Source organism: Melopsittacus undulatus, chromosome 3 (assembly GCF_012275295.1).
Source record: "Melopsittacus undulatus isolate bMelUnd1 chromosome 3, bMelUnd1.mat.Z, whole genome shotgun sequence".
NCBI lineage: Eukaryota > Metazoa > Chordata > Aves > Psittaciformes > Psittaculidae > Melopsittacus > Melopsittacus undulatus.
In genome coordinates, this window is record NC_047529.1 from 53715435 (window position 1) to 53737358 (window position 21924).

At 36.1% G+C, this 21924-nt stretch overlaps 1 protein-coding gene across 1 annotated transcript; it reads left to right on the forward strand.

Annotated features, from left to right (window-relative positions):
• Positions 1-376: 376 nt before the first annotated feature.
• On the forward strand, positions 377-21803 carry UFL1 (UFM1 specific ligase 1). The gene is made up of 19 exons (XM_005145100.3): positions 377-490; positions 1204-1349; positions 2415-2443; positions 3175-3272; positions 4541-4655; positions 5824-5954; positions 6593-6651; positions 9299-9445; positions 10680-10855; positions 11526-11705; positions 12087-12207; positions 13596-13718; positions 15549-15669; positions 16545-16708; positions 17657-17787; positions 17920-18000; positions 18728-18813; positions 19243-19423; positions 20119-21803. Exons 1-19 carry the CDS (start codon positions 414-416, stop codon positions 20326-20328), a joined length of 2376 nt encoding a protein of 791 aa, XP_005145157.2. The 5' UTR covers positions 377-413; the 3' UTR covers positions 20329-21803.
• Positions 21804-21924: the final 121 nt, after the last annotated feature.

Genomic DNA, 21924 nt, shown 5'->3' on the forward strand with positions numbered 1-21924 from the left:
TTTCCCACCAAGCCCCTCAGTTCACATTTCAGACCAAGTTTCAGCCCCTGACAGGGTGCCAGAGAAGCCGGCTGCCGAGGGCGCACAGCACACGGGGTGGAACACGCTGCTCAGCCATCAGCTCCAGCACCCCGGTCAGCCGTGATGGCACCGCTCAGGGCCTCACTGACAGCTCGGTTTGCCTGCTCTCGTGGCTACATCCACCGGGCCCCGCCGCGGGAGTCGGAAACTGCTTTTTGATATTTCGCTTTTTTGAGTTTTTGCTTTCTTAGCGTTGTTTCGGCTGCGGCGAGGCCCACGGCGGCTCCCGGCCGGTAGGTGTCGCTGCGGCAGCTGCCTCGGAGAGGCGTTTTGTCCGCACCTGCTTCCCGTAGCCGGGCCGGCGGGGTCTGACGTGTAGTGTCGAGGCGGCGATGGCGGCCGCCTGGGAGGAGATTCGGCGCCTGGCGGCCGATTTCCAGCGGGCGCAGTTTGCCGAGGTTGCCCACAGGTGAGCAGCGCGGCGCCGGTACCCGCTGCGGACCCCGGCGCCCGCCGCTAAGGACCGTCTGTCGGCGCTCCCTACCCTCCCCGCGCCGGCGGCCTCCCTTCCCTCTCCCGCCGTCACAGCCTTCCTTCCACTGCCCACTCGCACAGCCTCCTGCCCTCACACACAGCCGGGGCCGGGGGCTCAGCCAGGCGGTCCCCAAAAGTCCCGAAGGCTCCCACAGAGTATGTGCAGGTCCACGGTATGCAATTGCTGCTCAGCTCAGGCTGGTGAATGCTGTCGTGGTTCCAGTGCTCTGTTTCTTCCGTATGAGTCGTTGAGCAGTAGAGGTTGTTGTGTACTGTTTTTATCAAAGAAAAACGAAATCATCACAAGCGAACAAAGCAAAAAAAAATACAGAAGAGTGATAGACACACATTCTGTAAGCACAGCCATTCTTAAGTCCACAAGCAGGTGCGTTCTTTCAGCAAAAAAGGCAGACAGCTGTTAAGGGGAAAAGTAAAAGTTGGTTTAGAGATACGATGCACGTAAGTGAAGCCATATGGATGATTTGGGAGGTGATAAGAGAGATCCTGAGCTCAGTTTTTTGTCTTTAAAAATACTGACACAGAACAGTAATCCTCATTGCACTTCCTGTGTGTAGTAGTTCTGAAACATCAATTTAATTTTAGCAAGCGCTTATTTAGACTGACTGATTTTATTTATGCTGTTGATAGATTATCAGAGCGGAACTGTATAGAAATTGTCACTAAACTGATTGCAGAGAAGCAGTTGGAAGTAGTGCACACACTCGATGGAAAAGAATATGTCACTCCAGCACAGATTAGTAAGGAGATCCGGGATGAGCTTCATGTGTGTGGTGGTAAGTGTGGCATTTACTTTCTTCCTTTGGATTTGGAAGTTAGTTCTGAAGACTACAGAAGGAATTTGAAGGTTTTGTTCAGTAGCACTAATCTTGCAAAAAAACCCAACCAAACAAAATAAAAACAAAAAAACTTGGTTGCTACTGCTTCATCTACATATTAGTTCACGTACTGCTTTTTTATTGTCACTTCAGATCTGTGTTAAGCGTTTAGGTAAGCATATCAAGATATGTTACTTAGTTCATTTGTTCATTTTCACCCATGCAGAATTTTGAAGGTAGAAGTGGTCTAAGAGCCCTTTTGAAAGAAGTGTGGCACTTTAGTATGGTCAACTCTCTAGCATAGATATTTGGCCTTGACTCGGAATTTCAAAATCATTCTCTATTCATGTCATTGATAATATTTTAAAATTGTCACTGACATTTTCTATTTTATGAGAATGATGAGCCATCTGCTTTGTAAGATCTCAGATATGTAAGGAAGCACATAGCCTCAGACAGCTCTTTGTCAATGGTTTTGATAAGAAGACAGTGTACTGTACTTTTAGTTACGTTTAAGGATGAATTTCATGTTATCATATTTAGAACATTAACTTCCTTCTTATGTTTGTACAGATTAGTAGTATTATTATGATCACCACAAATATGCCTTAATATGTTAGGCCACTGTATCATAGCAGTATGATAGCTTGAATTGAATTTAAAGTTGCTGGGGTTTGTTAGCAGCATCATGCAAGGGTAAAAAGTTCTGGCAATCGCTGTTTTGATACTCATGGCCAAGTGGTCAAAACCAGATCAAGGCAAAAACTAACTGTGAGGGAGTTTAAGCAATGATTTTTACTTCTGGAATTTCTGTATTGGATTGTCAGCAAGGCAGTGGGTAGAACATTAGGGATATCTTGCTTTGACTGCCTGTGATTTGACAACATATAAAGCTGAAGTTGATTTAATTGGTTTACAGAAAGGTAGGGAAGAAATGTCAAAACACAATGAGCTATGCTATATACTAAATCTGTTCAAACATGTTTTATATACTAAAAGTGTATTTGTACTTTTTTTTTGAAGGTCGAGTAAACATTGTTGACTTACAACAGGTAACTTTTTAGTAATAAAATACTGCATACTTCTTTCTTTACTTCACCATGTATAATGTGAATGTGAAGTTCATCAGTTATATCCCAGCTAATTTACTTTTTTAAGAGAATGAACTTTATGAAAAGCTGATGAGCTGTCAGAGTACAGCAGATTACTTAATCTGACAATTTACTGCTTTATAGAAAGCTCCTGTGTGCTTAATGATAATGTAGGACCTCTGAAATCACCACTGAAATATACAGATTTTCTTTCTGAACTCTTCCTTTGTAAACTAAGGACGGCAAACAAAGTAAATATGTTTTCCATTTAAATATAAAGCTGCAGGAGCATGCATAATTAACTTTTGCATGCCTCTTTGGATCTTCACTCTTCCTTTTTTATTCGCTTGTCTCCACTAATCTTCATCCTGAAGTAGTCTTCCTCCGTGACTAATTTTCCCTTCTGGCTTGAGTAAAGTCACTTGGAATCAGAAAACCTTTCTGAAAGACAGTTTAGTATTTTCTGTTCGTAGTTTTCTGGATTTTTTATTGAGGAGGTTTCTTTTAACCTTGTCACAGTTGCAAAGAAAGCATTTCTGCTTTACTCGAAATCACAGCTTAACTATGTATGTATGCAGTAGCAGAAAAAAATAAAAGCAGCTTTTGTCAAGACATAGGAATGTGTAAGTATGGTATCTCACTGTTTGAGAATTAAAGTTCTGATAAGAGGTTTCATTGGCGTTTTTCTTTAGGTAATAAATGTGGACCTTCTGCATATTGAAAACAGAGCCAATGACATCGTTAAATCTGAAAAAACTATTCAGCTTGTATTGGGACAGCTTATAAATGAGTGAGTACTTTCAGGAACAATGTGTATAATTCACATCTCTCTCATATTTTAGAATGCAGGCTACAAGCATTGGCCAGCCTTTGCTGCTTTTGAAGCAAACCACATTTTTCTTGCCTGCTGCTAAGGATGCCTTAGCGCTTCTTCTGGAAATGGCAAGCAAGGCCTGTCTCAGCAGAGCATCCAATGAATCCATGGAGCAAAGGCCTTACTAAATGTCTCTGCCCAGTATCCTGCACTTAGGAGGCTTCATTTCTTACTCAGTGTTTTTGTGTACAGCAGCTGTATCTCTCTCTGCTTTGCTGTTTGCCTCGTCTATTGACAATCTAATTTCTTCCCACATCTTGCTTTACCTCACAAGCTGAAGATGTATGAGCAAGTTATTTCATGGGTTTCAGCACACTAACAGCTACTGAAGTAATACTCTTGTCTCTATTATTGATTGTGCTGAAGGATTTATTCTTGGCAAAGAATGTGAAGTTCCTGGCTCACTTGATAAAAAACTATCTTGCTTATTAAAGCCCTTTTCTAAGCCTCATTGACATATAATGTTTTCCTGTTCCTGCTAGTTGACAAATTCATACAAGCAGATAAATAGCCAATTTTAATACTAGCTACTTGGTTAGCAGGCTTAAAAAAAAAAAACCAAGCAACCACATGTTCACTGACATTGTTCTCCTTTATTAATTTAAACTAACTTTATTTTTGCAAAAATTCAGCAGAAAGAGGTATAGTCATAGAATTGTAGAATGGTTTGGATTGGAAAGGACCTTAAAGATTATATAGTTCCAACCATGCTGCCATGGGCAGGGACACCTTCCACTAGACAGGTTGCTCAAAGCCCCATCCAAGCTGGCCTTGAACACTGCCAGGAATGGGGCAGCCACAGCTTCTCTGGGCAACCTGTTCCAGTGTCTCACCACCTTCACAGTAAAGAACTTCTTCCTAATATCTAATTTATATCTCCCCTATTTCAGTTTAAAGGCATTATCCTTTGTCCTATCTCTACATGCCCTTGTAAAAAGTCTCACTCCAGATTTCTTGTAGGTGTCCTTTAGGTAGTGGATGGCTGCTGTAAGGTCTCCCTTCTCCAGCCTTCTCTTTTCTAGGCTGAACAACCCCACGTCTCTCAGCCGGACTCTATAGGAGTGGTGCTCCAGCCTTCTGGTCATCATAATGCCAGGTCAATTAGTAATTCAGCATATGGCTAGCAGGTTGAGTTTGAAATTCATACTTAATGTGTGGGTGTTTTTTTCTTGTTTTTAAATAAGGAGTTACCTGGATCAATTAGCCGAAGAAATAAATGATAAACTACAGGAAACTGGCCAGGTGACAATATCAGAACTCTGCAAGACATATGACCTTCCGGGAGACTTCCTGATACAGGTGAGGCAAGCCACCAGCCTAGCAAATGTAGAATTTATTGTATTTACATTCTTTTTTTTTATCTTTGCAATACTCATGGCTGCAATTATTATAAACTGTTTTTCATTCTAAGCATAAAAGTACTAAGTACGTAGAAGGTGCAGTGTAACAGCCATTCGCAGAATGAGGTTGGTGTTAGCCTTCTGACTACTGGGCAAAATTTCTTCAGAATCTTTGTAACTGGTAGGAACATACCAGGATTACTAATGTCAGGAACAGGTTAGATTAGTGGACGATCTGAAAACTTACTTGTGTGAGATACAAAAGATACTGGGGTAATTTCATCAGTCTCATTAGTTACCCAGGAAGCAGAAATACAATGGTAGAGACCTTTCAGTTTATTCAGAAAAAATAAATGTTTCTAAAAGCTGAAGCCAGATGTTCAGAGTAGAAACAAAAAAACTTTTCTTTTGTTAGTGACTATTGTAGTGTTTCAGAGGATTAGGGAGAATTCTCTTCCCATTATTGACTTTCAGTTAAGGTTGGATTTTGAATGGAAGATGCTTTTTTCAAAGAGTAATCCTTTGGCATGTGTTAGGTGAACAGTCATATTATGTACCACAGACAACCTTGTTAACTCTCAGTTTGTGAGCAAATTTCTTCTAATACTTGTTGTGTGATCAGCTTCTACAAAAACATTTCTAGCACACAAAATTACGTGTGTTCTGTTTGTTTTCTGGGCAGTATTTCCTGGGTTTAGTTTACTTCCAACGATGCACATTTGTAAACTGTTTCTACCCGTTTGCTTTTGTGTTTATTGTTGCTGATTTTTATCTTGTCTATTAAAAAAAATTGTATTGTGCATTTCCAAGCTATTTTTACTTCTTTTGAAAAGTTTTCTTTCATCATTAGATACTCACATATCTGATAGAAGAGGGCATTGTTAGGAAGGCTGAATTCCCTTAAGTTTGGAGTGTGGGCCATAATGGCATCAATTTATATGTAGTAAATACATACAAATTCTCAACATACATAAGTAGTAATTTAAACTTGCAGTCCTCGTTTCTGAATGTTTTGTCTGTCTTAGCAAAGCTAATTTGCTGCTCTGCTAATACAGGTTTTTTTCATTAATTTTTGTTTAATAACATTAATATACAGTTTTAGCAGTTCACCCAGCTTCTATTTACAGGCATTATCCAGGCGTTTGGGTAGAATTATTCATGGACAACTAGACCAGGAAAACCGTGAGGTGATTTTTACAGAAGCCTTTGTGTCACGGCATCGAGCACGCATTCGTGGGCTCTTCACTGCAATTACTCGGTAAATGGAACACATGCAGACACATATTAAAATATTTTCAATGTAGGTCCTTATGGACAAAATTCTCTTATGATTGAAAGAGAAAATAAAGACCTACGGATTGATTTCTTTAAGTGTAGTTCAGTTCCTGGGGTGAAATATTTACTTATATTAGACTCACTTTTTTGAAATGGGGATCTCCTTTTGAAAGAACAAGGGAGGCATAACAATATGCAGTATACAAGAAGTTGTTTGGCTGAAGAAAATGTTAATCAGTAGTTCTTCCGTTTGGAGAGTATCTATCCTCGTTGTCGTTCTACCACTCCCTAGCCAATTACATATTGACGTCTGCCCACTGTGTATGATTCTAGATAATTTTTTATAATTAAGTCAATAACCTTCTGTGTCAATTTGTATGAAGAGAAAAACTTGGAACAGCAAAAATTTTCTTACAGTAATTATTGTAGCTTTGCTATAAGATACAACTTCGTAGTAATTTAAAATTAAAATGTTTTAGGTAATGTTAAACATCAGTGTAGCACCCTGGGGCTAAGATACTTTGTAGTTTTGTCCATCTAGAGTAACCTCTCTCATTTCTAGATTCTCCACATCAGTTTCAGGTCATTCACTTATATTGGTTTGTTTGTGTTTTTTCCAAGGCCTACATCTGTAAGTAACTTGATCACTCGGTACGGATTTCAAGAACATTTGCTTTACTGTGAGTTTCATTTGGATTGGGTTGGTTTGTTTTGTTGGGGTTTTTTAGTTAATTAATAGATTCTTCATTACTAGAAGTATGCTTTCAAATAAGCATTTTTGTATATGGCCTTAATTCTGGAAGAAAGAGCAATATGTTTCTCTTTAGTGTAAAAAATGTTAAATCTTTTCTGCTATCCGTAACTGAAGAGATGTTCTCTGTATCTAAAGCAATGAAAGCTTACATTGATGAAATGCCTCTGGAGCAGGATGATGCAAGAAGTACTGTACTCATTTTGTCATCTGTTTTGTTATTTGCCCTTAGCTACTGGCAGTTTTATCTGTGAAGCACACAAAAGGGAACAGATTTTATGTAGCCAAATAACATTAACTGCTCTGGATTCTATTTATTGACTTTTCTCTGTGATATCGGAGGCAGAGCTTTTGTTATGCTCTTAGTTAAATGTGTTTATATGCTGAGAGGTAAAGCATATCCTTAAATTTTGCTTTTATTTCTTGCAGTTCCTTTTTTAAATAGAAATGCAGAAATAAAATAGATTTCCTACCCTACTAGTGAAACTTTTAGGCAGTACTTAATTGTTTCTTACTTCTAATGTTATAGCTTTTCTTTCACTATCCCCTCCCATCTGTCTAAAATGCTGCTTCAAGCATCATTAGTCTTGCATTCTGGCTAAGTGGTACTGGTCTTTAGAATCCCTTAATAGTTTTCTGTCTCTTCTCATGAAAGTTACTATTTCTCTTTTGTTTGGTTGGGTCTTTTTGCCTTCTGGGCATTGCACGCTTTAGCTGCACTATAATACCTCTCTGCATACCTTCTTGTTCTTTGCAACAAACTTGTTCATTGAAAATGAAAATCTTAGCATTTAAATAAAGTTATATAAACACTCTACTTTCACATAATCTATTTAAGGTTTCCTCTCCTTTTTTTTTTTGGAACATGCCATCCAGCCATTCATAGGTTAAAAGGAAAATCTATTAAATTGCATTATAATACTGTTGCAGTGCCCAATAAATTCCAGTATGTGTTTACAGTCTTTTTCAAACAGGTCCTGCAAGTGCATGTTCATGTTCTGCTCATGGACAGTGTTAATGTGGATAGAAGTTCTAGTGTTTTCTCATAACTAGTAATCATCACCGTGGCTAAGTTTATTTCTTGTATCTTTTTCATGGGATTTGGAGTGGATTTTTTTTTTAATGAGTCTATTCAGCTTTTTCTTTAGTTTTTCTTATTGTATTTCACTTCCTCTGCAAGTTTCAAAGAGCTTTTTATCTTTTTACTCACTGCCAGAGAACATTTGGTTTTATTCTGTCTATTTGCTGAGATACCATTTCAATTTCACAAATGCTGGACATTTGAAAAAATACCCTTTAATGATGTTACTTATATGTTTGTTATAACTTCACTATTAGTAAGTACAAACATCTAATTTTATTTTTTAAGACTGTCCTGTAAGCTCCATTTTATACAAGGTAACTGAATCATGGCAGAACATGATTTCTGACTCTTGTTTTAGGTGACGTAAGGCTGTGTCTTGTTTAAATCAGTTTCTCTTTCTTCTACATTTTCTCAGTGTTAAGTAGTGTTCAGCTGAGTTAGAGGTACTTGTGTTCAACAGCTGCTACTCTAGCTTGTAGAGACTTACACCATGGTCATATCTGCCCAAATAAAAAAAACATGATTTAATGTGTGGTATTCTGGAACCAGGTTTTAGGGTAAATTTTCCTGTGTAGGTGAGCTGAACCTTCATGTGCTGTACTAAGCATATTGTAATGTTTATTTATATCATGAGGAAGAAGCCAAACCATATGATACTATTTCATTTTCTGTTCCAGTGTAAAATTTGTCTTTCAATGAAATAGAAATCGTCCCAAACTGGGATTAAAAAAGCTGTCTAGCACATCTCTGGAAATCAGAGGTGCTTGGCAGTTGATGTCACTGATTTTTTTTTATCTTTGCATCTAGTGATGTATGAGAAGGCATATGCAGAACATACAAGGCAAATCAGATATTCCTGTGCACCTTTAATTGACCAAAAATACCTTATTTAGCATTGAGAAAGGCTTAGTACTTTGGTACCGCCAGTTGCCAGTATGTTTCATCAACAGTATTTGTGCATTATTAGGAGGTTTATTGGCAACAGTGTGAACATTGTAAATCATAAAGATGGTCACGACTAGGAGGTGCTCACATTTATGCAGTTTAGATAACAATTTTTGATGTCATTTTAGTGTGTTTGGATCTCTTTTTTCTGTCGTGTTTAACATGCAAGCAGTGAATTTGAAGATAATATAATGGCTAAAATGCTTATACATTATATATATGTATATAAAGATACTTTTATGACTACATTTTCTAAAGTAAAAATTCAAACTGTACAGTTACATGTGCAATAAAAAGTGTTTTGATTCTGCTATTGAAGTTCACTCTTTTGAAACATTATATGCTTTCAAAGCTTTTATCAGAACACTTGCATAGTGTGAAAAATAGTTGATAGACCCAAGAAATGTTTTTCTTAAAACAAGCACAAACAACTAATGGGGGTGGGGGACAGCAAAGAGGAAACCAAACAGGGAAAGTAATTGCTGTGTTTTGTTTAGTGGAGGTATCAAAGTGGAAAATACCACTTCTTTTATTTTCTGTGTTGTAGCTGTGCTAGAAGAACTTGTTAACACTGGTCGACTAAAAGGCGCTGTGGTTGGTGGGAGACAGGATAAGGCTGTGTTTATTCCAGACATTTATGCCAGAACACAGAGCAACTGGGTGGATTCTTTTTTCAAGCAGAATGGTTACTTAGGTAATTAATCTATATTCCCATAGATAAAACGGCTTTCTAAAACTTATTTACGTAATTGATCTTACCCTAGTATAGCCAGAGTTTAGAGTGAAGCCTCACAAGAATAAGTGAAAATCAATACAGTAATTGATACTCCTTTGTTAAAAAACTATCTTACTTATAATGATATGTGTTACTTTATCACAAAGAGCCACATTTCAACAGAGAGAACCACAATGCTAAACAGTAACTTTATTTCTCAAAACCAGAGTTACAAATGCTACTTTTACTAATGTTCTGAAAACATTTCTTAGACTACTCCCTGTAGACTTTTCAGGTGATCATATTTGACCCATAGGGTTGGAGTTTCAGTCCAGGCATCCAGATTACAACCAAACTTGGGCTAATAGTCCAGACAGCCAAGCATGCAGTGCACAGGAAAAACCTGTGCAAAATGATTTGTAGAACTGGACTGGGAGGCACTAGCGTCCGATTTGAATTTAAACAAATCTGTCTAACTTAAAGATGAGTGATGCTGGACAATGGTGTTTTAATACAGGAGCTATGGGAAAATATGGACCTGAATAAACAAAGAATGTATCTTTATGGTCCCAAAGGGCCAGTTCCTAAAAACAGTTAAGTCTTGCAATTTAAAAGCTTCATCATAATTTACTGTAGTAGCGTTAAGTGTTTCTGTAATACTGCTTGACTGATAAAGTATCTGTCAAAGTCTTTGAAAGTCTAAGTATAAACTGCCAAATAGTTGAAACGCTTTGCTTGTGAGGCATTTCACAATTCTATGAGCATATTGGGGTAACTTTTGAAAACAAAGCATTTTGACATTGTATATATTATGAATATTGTTCATGTTATATTGGAATACTTTAGAAAGATACAATTGCAAAGTTAAAAGTATAGGAATCTGAAAAAAAAAAAAAAAAAAACAGAAAACCAAAACTCCAAACCATTTTTTTTCCCCAAAACTCAGCCCAAATTCATGACCATGATTTTATCTTCCTATTTCTCTTAACTAAGTTGTAGTGCAGCTTGTACGAGCTAAGTTTTAGGTCAGTATCTGCTTGAGGCTGCATTTACTCATAGTAATACAAATATACATAGTATACAAACTATACTATATACATAGTATACAAACCAAACAAAATTCTTCATTTCTTGCTTTCAAAAAAATTACCACATAAAATCCTGTAAGTATATGAATGTACTTAAATGTGACAGACATCTAACTGTTTTATAGAATTTGATGCATTGCACAGACTTGGCATCCCTGACCCAGCAGGCTATATTAAAAAAAGGTACAAGTCCACACAGCTCTTATTTCTGAGAGCAGCTTGTGTTGGTCAAGAAATTGTGGATCAAGTTGAAGCCTCTGTAGAGGAAGCCATCAGCTCTGGAAACTGGATAGATGTAGCAGTAAGCAATCCTTTCAGTTGTTGTTGTATTCATTTGTTTTGTTTTACTTTTGTGTCCAAAAAGTCATGTTGTCAAAGTCATGTTGTCAAAGAAGGATATTCAGTTCAAATTAAATAACCAGTAAAAAGGCATTATTTGCCTTTAATCTGACCTGAACAAAGCCAATGGAAGGACGCAGCAGTATTCAGTTGATAGAAACCTAGGACTAACTTTCATTTCAAAATTAGTGCTAGTGTATTCTGCTAGAGAGCAGTATATTTTGGGGGGAGGTTGGAAAAAAAGTTTAAACCGGATTTCTGTGACTGTTTCATAAGCAGAGGGATATTAGCCATTTTGTTTTAGCTAAATCCTAATTCTAGGCCATAACAACACTATTTTGTCACTTGTAAGGAAACCTACTGTTGTTTTGTTTGGTGTTACTCTGTATCTGTTGAGGTGCATTTTGAAGAAGTTGCCGTGCAGTTGCACAGAGCAATGTTCATTTCTGGTGTTCTAAGTTTTAAAATAGTGTTTACTCTTAAATTGCTATTTTAATTTTAAAAGTGCAGTGTATTCTAAATAGTTAATAGATGTCAAATGTCCGTGGATTCTGTTTATCCACACACAAGTATGTCTGTCCATTCCAGAACAGATCATTGTATGTATATTATTTCTGTTTTCTTCACCATAGACTCTTCTGCCGAGCTCATTGTCAGTAGAAGATGCTGGGATTTTGCTTCAGCAAGTGATGAGATCTTTAAACAAAAATTCTTCAGGTTTAATCTTCAGTGACACTATTGTGGTCAGTGAAAAATTTGTAAGCAGCTGTGCTGATCTGTTCTCTGCTACAATGCAGCAGAAAGCTGAAAAGGTAGGGTTTTTTTTGGTCAATATGTAATCAATATACATTGAATGTTGGACTGTAGTTTATATGTCTGTTTGCTGTTACCATCTCTTTGCATCTCATCTGAAATACAGTTTGAGAAGAAGAGCAAAAATGATGAAAAAGTTTGTATGTGTAATCAGTGTAATTTGATGTATGTTCAGTTGCACTCAGGGAACACTCTTCCACTGACAGTATGACCAGATGCTGAATTTTGAAGAGAAGAATAAATATCTCTTCATGTGTTGCACTTGGAATACATGGTGTTAGCTTAGTATACTGAAAATATGGCCCAAAGGGTTAAATGTTTCTGCATGTATCTTTTGTTGCTGTATCTTTTTGCTGTTAAATGCATGTTCTCCATTTTAGGAAATTAAAAATAACCCTGTTAATTTAATCACTGAAGAAGATTTAAAACAGGCTTCTGGCTTAGAGAACTCATATGCTAATAAAAAAGACAAAAAGGATGAAAGAAGAAAGAAGGCAACAGGTAAAGCATCAATATTTAACTTAAGCAAAAAAAAAAAAAAAAGAAAAAAGGTTTGTTTAGCCTTGGAAGTACTCAAGTATAAAGTTACAATATTTTGTAGTCTGGTAGTTCCTTCCAGTCTGTTGCTGAAGAGATTTTAAGAAATAATCCAACTACTTGTCATTATCCTGTAGATGTGGATGTATCTGAGCTATGTCCAGGAGAACTAATTTCAGATTTAGAAGTATCATAAAGGTGTCTTGAGTTAGTCCAACACAAGGCAGCTGTCCTTAGAAGCAAGGAATCCCTGTTCATTTGTTAGTGTATATGGTATGACCACGTAAGATTGAGTTGTGCACTGGGGAGTGGCCAAAACAGTAGCTCAGAGACCTCTGTGCCGTTTTTGATTACAGAGTATAGATACACTCTGTGATCTTCTTCTCAAGGACCCATGAAAATGAAACTATTTCTTAATAGTCTTGAGAAATAAATTCCAAAATAATTCTGTATAAATAGAGAAATCAGGTCTTGGGGTCAGGGGGGTGTTTTCTTTTCTTAAATAATACCACTGTTACATAATGTAATTACTTGAAATCTTGGACCTTATATTTAAATGGAAAAGAACTACTTTTTCAAGACTTAGTGCATGTGTAAAACCAGTTATTCTCAATCTGAAATTTCTTTCAAGTGAAAAAAGAAGGGAACAAGCTGTGGAAAGGGAAACAAACAGCAGAACTACTTACCTTGTGGAGAAGGACTGTATTGCAAATTGAGATCCAGTCTGCAGTGTGAATACATGGATTACAGGACATATGAACTAAGTAGTTTGATATATTTGTCAGAACTGGAACGTCTCATTGTGTTATAGTCATCTAGGAATAGCTGAAAAAGAATTAGTGTTCTAATTAATTGAATGCATGTTTTCAAGAATATTTTGGATAAGGGCTTACTATGTAGGATTTTTTGTCTGCAGATTAACAAGGTTACATTATCTGGATATTTTTCAGTAGCTCAGATATTCAGCATGACTGAATAAAAATGCTAAGATGCTATTTTCAGCCAACAGAAAATCTGCTGTTACATTCTGGAAAGTGGTATCTCATCTGTTTTCAGCTGGAAAAAGATACTGTGTCTTTTAAAAATAAAATATATAGGTACATTCAATATGATTAGTACTTTTGTTTATTGATGATGTTAGCTTAAATAAAGCTGTGACTTAGTTGCTCTTTTTTCTCAAGACTGAATCTTACAGTCCTAAGATTCTGCGATATGGATTCAGGTTATGTTTAGAATCAGGTTGTAGGGTTTTAATTCAGCATTAACAAGTAATGCAGGTAAATTACTTTAATATTGTAAACTTTTTAAGTGCTGCAACTTTGCTGTGTACTAAGCAAATAATTCTCCACCAGAGGGCAGTGGGTGCGTGAGAGGAGGAGGAGGTGGTAATGCTAGAGAGATCAAGATTAAGAAAACCAAGAAGAAAGGAAGAAAAGATGCTGACAGTGATGACGAGTCACAAGCAATTAGCACAGGTTTGTCCTTTTATTTTGGGCACTATCTATTCATACTCACATGTTTTTAGCACTTGATTTTTCACACCTCTTGTTTTCCCCACTGTCGGGTAAAATGCCAAAGAACATGAGAATACTTTTAGTTAGAATTGTATCAATGGATATGATATTGCTGTTTAAATTAAATAGACATACCATAGTCACTGAGAAGTATAACTTAGTCTTTAAAAAAAGAAATTTAAGTAAAGGAAATTAGAGCCTTTTTTATTATTTAATTTTATGTAGGAAATGGTGTAGATTTCAGGATTAATATTATACTTGGTTTCTTAATACCTGCTGGATCGTGTACAATAAATGGAGAAGTTCACATTCAGTTCCAAGGCTTAAATTAATAAATCATAACAAAGAAATAGTACTTAGATGTTTTTCCTCATAGGGATAAAATATACAGTCAAAATAAAGGTTTAATATTTTAAATAGTGTTTGTCTTTTTTAACTGGGATATCTATGTCAGAACAAGTTACCTTTATATCTGTTGGCTTTGTAATGGAGAAAGGTAGGTACATGGAAGATCTAGTCTGTCTTGCTCATTTTAGGTGTGTATTACAGGATGAGATTGAATTGCTCCCCACCTAGCCCATTTCTCTGCCTTTACTGTTAGGAGAAGGAGCATGGATAGCATCCTCAGAATTAAACACCTACATTGTTAGGCTTTCAGCAAACTGGTTGCAAGTGGCACAGTCATAATTATATGTTACTTCTTTTATTCAATGGAGATGCAGAAATGTGCACTTCCATTTTATATATAGTATCAAGACTTTCATTAATGACTGAAATACTTCAAACATATTTGAAGTTGTGAAGTATGGCATCTTAATTTTGTATGATACTACTCTCAGATTACTGCAATTCTCATATAAATGAAGTTATTTTTCAAGGCTGTGCAGTCACTGAGCATACAAAATTAAGTTTTAAATCACCTCTTTCCTGTGTTTTACAGTTGTTGATGCTTGTATTGCTGTGTTTTAATAAGTAGCTTGAGCCAAAATCCCATGATAAATTAAGTTGTATATAAATAAGACCCTTCCGAAACCTGATTTAAGCTCCCTTACCACCAGTTTGTATAGCCATGTATGCTGTTTACTGCTAATGTGGCACTACTAAGAACATAATTGATTTCCATTCATTCAGTTTCCTTATGTGCAGAATAAGCCCATTACATGCTGCATCTGCATCATAGAATGCCTGTCCTTTTCTGGTTCCCTGTCAGCATCCTGCTCTTGTTCTTATGTATAAAACAATTCTGCAGCATGCACATAAACTTCATATTTTGTCCAAAACCAAAATACAGAGGCACTAATTCATATGTGTTAACGAGCATCATTTAAGTTGATTTTATTACTGGAACTTCTTGTCTAGTTTAATACTTTCGCTTTTTCATGTCTCAAATTTTATACTGTAACGTTAAGCTTAGGATACCCTCTGTTACCTGATTGTGTACCTTACTAAAGTGGACTCTAAGCAAAACCTTATGAAATCTTTCAAATTGGAACATTCTATTCAGCTTTGGCATTTAAAAAAACTATTTGGTCTTGGTGACGTCATAGTTTCTAAATTAGTGGATGGGCCAGGCAGTTTGAAATGTGACTACAATTACTACTTAAGTTGTCTGTTACAGAAAATAACTTCTAAACAATCAAAAGAGATATTTTGTCACTTTTTAGTGCGTAAGATTTAACTATCGTGTGTATTCATCTTCTGTGGAGGCATTTCAATGCCTTATGCCACAGAGGAAATGCAGCAAAACTAAGTGTAATGTTTTCTCAATGAACATTGCTGTGATAACTACAGGTAGGAATAAGCAGCCGGAGTTCCCTTTCATGTCAGCAGATGAAATTCAGGATGTTTTAAAGACCCACATGCAGGATTGTCCTGAAGAACTTATTGCAGAACTTGCTGAACATCTAATAAGGTAATTTCAGTAATTCAGCTGGAGTTGGAAACTCTACTATTCCCTTCAGATTAATTTTCAGTCTGTTTTCTTGCTGAGAAAAAAGAGTTTTGCTGATGGAAACAAAGCGTGTCACAGCTCCATGTGGCATGTGTCATGGCGGTAGGTGGTTCTGTGCCCTTTGTCAGCAAGCGTATTTTCTAGTTCATGCTTGTATTTCCACCCCCTTACACTGATCCATGTTGGGGTTCAACAAGTACCATCTTCTGTACAGCCTTTGGTCTGTGTTCACCTCTCTTGTCTTTTGTAGCTCCGCTGGTACCTGACAAACTGGGTAATAAACTAGGTCAGGAAACAGATCAAGCAAAGTTGAATATCTTGTTTTAAAAGATTCTCCATACAAAAGAAAGTATGTGAATATGTGTGCTAAGGGCAAAAAAAGGACATTATAGTGGTAACTGCATTTTTAGAAGGGCCTGTGCTATTTTAATGCAGCTTAGAAGTCTTCCCCTCTTACAGTTATCATTGATCTGAAATTTGTCCTCAGGCCCCTGAAAGAGCTTTCGAATAGCATTGTGACTGGAAGTATTTTCTGTCTTTCATCTTGTTTGCATTTCGGAGTTGTTATGAATTAAAACCTTGGCAAGCATGTACATACTGTGCATACTGTAACCTTTAGTACTTCTGCAGTTACAAAAGTACATTTTAACTTCCTAGTGCTTATTTTCTGATTTCCATTATTTACTTTTTATTAAGCTCACCATTCTGTGAGCATGCTCCATTCACTTACTGTGCAATGAGATAGCTGTCTCTATTGCTGATATATTTGGAAAAACCTACAGTTTTATGCTTTGCTTAATGTTCATTTTTAATCCTTTCTTCTTCCCTGTTCTAAGACCTTTAACAAAAACTTACCAGGAAGTTGTGCGTTCTGTTTTTACATCTTCAACATCATCTTCTGGAGCCAGCAGAAGACAGACTATGAAGGACTTGCAGGAGGAGTTCTCAAACTTGTACAACAACATTAAGTTATTCGAAAAGGGAGCAAAGCATTTCACAGGTACAGTACATACATACACCAAAAACTGAATATGCTCCTTCAAGGGTGTTGAATTTATTCTAGAATCTACATTCAAGGACAAAGAAGAGCAACCATTTAAAAAGGAAAAACTTAGAGATGTGGTTACTCTGCTTAACACTGACCTTATGCTGGAGTGCAAAATGAGTAAGCTTCCTTCAGTCTGTCGCCTGTGCCACTAATGAAAAACTCAAATGTTTCTAAGAAGCCCCTGTTAAAAACTTCTTTAGGTTTGATACTGAAAACAGCTGCTCCTTGAGGGCAGCTTTTCAAAAAGGTGTAGATTCATTTTGAAGTGGGATACTTTTAAGGTGTCTTCTTTGGCTATATTTTGTGACAGAAAAGTAGCATTAGGAAAATATTACAGACATTTCCAAGATTCTCTGCTGTATTCAGCTTTCATGTAGAACTTTCCCTGTGGAAAACTTATAACAAAAGGAAACACTAATAAAAACCCCGGATATTCCTATGTTTAGGAATAAATGGAATTATTTCTTGTTAACGTCTGTTCTTGTACATGTGTTCTGTAGCCTCTTTTTTCCAAAAACTGTTTCAGTACTGTAGTCATGTGCCTGCTCTTTTGTTCAACTGCTTGTCCTGTAGGCTTTTCCTTTTTTCCTCGTTGATGAATAGCAGTGATTGTTCATTAGGGGTTCAGGAGGATTGTACAAAGACTACCTTACTGCTTCTACAAATATACCTTTTGAAGTAGTACCAACACATTAAAATATGCTTAGAGACCTGAAAGCTCACATTTTTCACTGAAGAATGTTCAATGAACAATTACAAGTGAGGCATGTTAGCTTCATGTATCCAGATAACTTTCTCATACTACTCATACTTGATAAAACTCCATGTTTTAGGAAGTGCTGTGCTAACTCTCATAAGAGTCACGTAAGTTAACTTTGAATATTTTACTTCTTTTAACAGATGAGACTCAGACTAACCTTGCCAAACATCTGTTGAAAACAGTCTGTACAGATATTACAAATCTTATTTTCAACTTCCTAGCATCTGATTCAATGATGACAACAGAAAATTCCTCTGCAATCACAAGTGAGGTACATAGATAGCTGTTCCTTTTTAACAGTCTTAAGTAGATCAGTAATGTTTATTTAATATTTTATTATCTTATGTGTAAATGCAGCTAAATTGATAATACTACAGATTATTTTAATTCATTTCTCATACAGGTCCGGACAAAGATTATAGGTAAATTGCCAGAAGACACCAAAGGCCCTTTAACTAAACTGCATACTTCTCTGAATGGCAAGGTAAAGTGATCCAGAATCTGAGTTAAGATTTTCTGCTGATACAGTGCTAATAGACAGCTAACATAGAGCATGTAGTAGGTAACTGCTGCTGCTGTGAAGGAAGAAGTCAAAATAGTCTTTCAAATTTTTGTAAGTCAGTGAGAGTAAGTACATTTTCATACCTGTGAATTCTTAGATTTGAAGGGCTGTTCTTATATTTACATAGTCACCTAGCTCTTTGCTTCCAGGTGAAATCCAGTGTATCTCTTAAGTGCAGGTGAGAAAAGTAAAAGCTGAGAGAGAATGTGTAATTCAAAGTGGTTGATGTTTCTTGTTGTTTGTTCCTGAAGATCATGATTGTTGTCCCATGTATTTCATAACTAGTAAAACCCTGGATTTTTAGGAAAAAAATCAGATCAGTAGTGGAAGTACAAAGCAGAATATTATGTTATGCAAAAGGCCAGACTGATGTTTCTTAAGAAAAAACATATCTGTAAATAATTGTAGAACATATATTCCTTTTTTAATTACGTTGTTAAGATCAGTGGATTATAACTTGGTTTAGCATTTAGGTATATGAACTATTGGAAAAGGAATAACGTTAATTTCTACTAAATACTTTTTACTTTCTATTTTCTTTGATAGTGTATTCCAAATGTATTCACAGTCATCTGTGTGATTGTGAACAGTAGTTAACTTTTTTATAATTTGCTAACACAGTTCAAATATTTGTCTCATTTTCTAATAGAGCATAGAAGATTTTCTTTCATGCCTTGATTCTGCAGTGGATATTTGTGGTATTATGGTGAAAAAAGGAGACAAAAAGAAAGAAAGGTACCTTAATTTTATTTATTCTGCGCACAATCTGAAATGTAGCTGTATTGCTGGACAAATGTTAGGTGGTTACTGTGGTAGCAGTCACACAGAATGTGTAAGAGGCAGTCTTTCTTTTCAAACTGTTTAACTGAAAAATGCAAAGCCAAGCAGTCCTAATTCCATGGGAGAAGGAGGTGGGGAGAGTTCATATTTAGCTAATTTACTTGTTTTACTATAACATAGTTTATAAATTCCCTAGGGAGCTTTCAAAATTTGAGCTACACCAGTGCTAGTTTTTAATTGGTTTTTTTTTCTTTTATATGTGTACTTTTACATAGAACTGGTCAGAAGAGAAAATTAAAATTAACTGAAGTTAGATGTTTTAGAGTATATTATCAGTTGCTGTAGGACAGAAATATTTTTATATAATGTATTCCTGTTCCTCAGGCAAGTCCTGTTTCAGCATAGACAAGCTCTGATTGAGCAGCTTAAAGTCACAGAAGATCCAGCTCTTGTTCTGCACCTGACATCCGTACTGTTATTTCAATTTTCAACCCACTGTATGCTTCATGCACCAGGAAGATCAGTACCACAGATCATTAATTTCCTAAGTGGCAAGATCCCAGAGGTATTCATTTCTAGTTCCTTAAGGGGAAAGTACCTTGTTTCTATGACAGAACATTGAAGTCGTGCCTTATACTGTTTCTGCTGCATAAGACTGACATCTTTGTGTTTTGTATCTAATCATTATTTACAGAATATGCAATTTTGCTAATCTGGGTTGTATTTCAAACCTATAATTTCAAGGATCTGTCTTCAATATTTTTCAATAAAACTAAAAATCAACCTGTTACAAGTACTGCAGCTTTTGCCTTTAACCATAGAGACAGCTGTCTACTGGAGGATATAATTCTTGCAACTGAAAATGCTTACACTCTGTTTCCTTCCAGCTAGAGCATGGTTTCTTCTTAAACTTCTCTAGTTCAGTTTTAGAGAAAGATATACCTCTTCAAAAGTAAAGATATTGAAATTCTGTATTCCGAACTGCCCAAACTGGTGATGTTTACTAGCTGCACTGCTTCCCTGCTTTGGTGTTTAATTGTCCTCACAGCATTGATACACTTTAACTTTTTTGCCCCTTTGAATGTCTCTCAGAATTTAGATTGCAAAATAACTTGATGGAAATATATTTATGTGTATATTTACCCTCTTTAGGCAACAAGGGGAAAATGTTTTTTAAAAAAAAATAATTTCAATTAAGGCTCAGGGTACCTTCCCTGTAACATTGACATTCCTTTGGTTTGTTCTCTCATTTCCCTCTAGGATCAACATTCCCTGTTAGTAAAATACCAAGGGCTAGTAGTGAAACAATTGATCAGCCAGACTAAGAAAACTGAACATGGAGACAGTGACACAACAGATAACCTGGAAGAGGAAGAAGCAGATGCCATTCGAAAAGAGCTTCAGGAAATCACTACCTCTATCAAAGACCTTGTTCTCAGACCTAGGAAATCTTCTGTAACAGAGGAATAAAATTGCTGTTTGGTGAATCCAAATCCATAATTCAGTCAGACTTTCTTTTTTCTTATCCTGAAGGAAAGGATAGCAGAAAATGCTTGGCAAACTTTAAAATTTAGCTTCTAACAATGGCAAATTACAGCAGGGTGGTGATGGGAAATAAAGTGTTGTTAGGTACTACTACAGTGTGCATGTAGCACATGTAATACATTGTAGTACAGCTGTGTACATTGTTCATTCATCAGACTTCTTGAGTTCCTAGTCCAGTTCCCATAGCAGTTGGAAGTATTGTATTCTGTCAACTCCTTGAGAAAACTTGTGGTGTTCTGTTTATGCTGAGTTTCATTAAAAGATTGCAGTTTATGATCTTTCTACATAAGCTTTATAGATCAAAATACTGGCTAAAGTGTTTCCCTTGAGTTTTTTACCAGCCTTATTTTTACATGTGTGGTGCTTTTTGTCTTCAGGAAAGTGGTAAAATGTGTAAAATAGAGTTCTGCCACTATTAATTACACAATTCTTGTATGTCAAATGTACTGCTAAGTTACTTTTAAGGAAAGGTGATTTTCAAACAGGAGAGATTGTAGTTGCATTACTTCAGTAATGCCCATTGATTTCATGTGTGTAATTTCAGGGGTTTACATAAAGTTAAGTTTGTGTAGTAAGACAGAAATAGAGTTCTTTTCACTAAAAATGTCCTTCACCCATCCTTGCCAAAATTCTCTGATGCTGAAAGAAAGCAAATTCTGTGCAAGCCCTACTCTATTAAAATACTTGTTTTCCAACAGTTCATGTGTTCTATAAGCTAAATCATAAATACATCAAAACCTGAAATCTCAATAAATGAAAGTTGAAGAAGCCAAGTATGGAAGCTCAGTAACTGGTAAAGCAAGGTTAAGATAATTTTAGTAAGGTAAAAAAAAAGAATTTTATGTATATATAAAAGGCAGTAACATTTATCAGTGTTCACAGCAGTGGTGATCTTCTACCAGATGTAAGACAAAACAGTTTGCCAGTTGTAAGGCAGAAGTAAAGGTGGTTGTTTTCTTTTCCTCGGCTGGAGGCTTTCGTAGCTGACAGTGGAAGAAAATGAAAAGTAAGAGATGAAAAATATTCAGGCTGTTTAACTTCATTTAAGAAATAAAGTTTCCATACAGGGAATAGGTTCAATTTCTTGTTATTTACCTAAAATAATTGTTAAGTCCCTATATTGAATGTAAACAATTTTATATGACATTAAGCTATTTTGTAAGTAATATAGCACACTGTATTCTATATGCAAATATGAAAGTATTTTAATAACATTAAATGATTAAGTATTTTAAATGCATTCTATTGATTTAATCAATGGTTGATCATCTTGAAATTTGGATCTTTCAAAAAGCAATGAGCAAATGCACCATTTGATTTAACATGCCATTCTAAGCATCCCTGTATTTTTGCCCGATACTGGTTTATGCTGCAATAATAATGGATGTCTTATAAAATTTACTACATCGTGTGTTAGACTTTTTGTATTGTAGCTAGTTTTAAAAGGTTGATAAATATTATTTTAAGTAGATACACAGGAAGCACTAAAATTCCAAGATATCTTCTGGCTATTAACAGAAT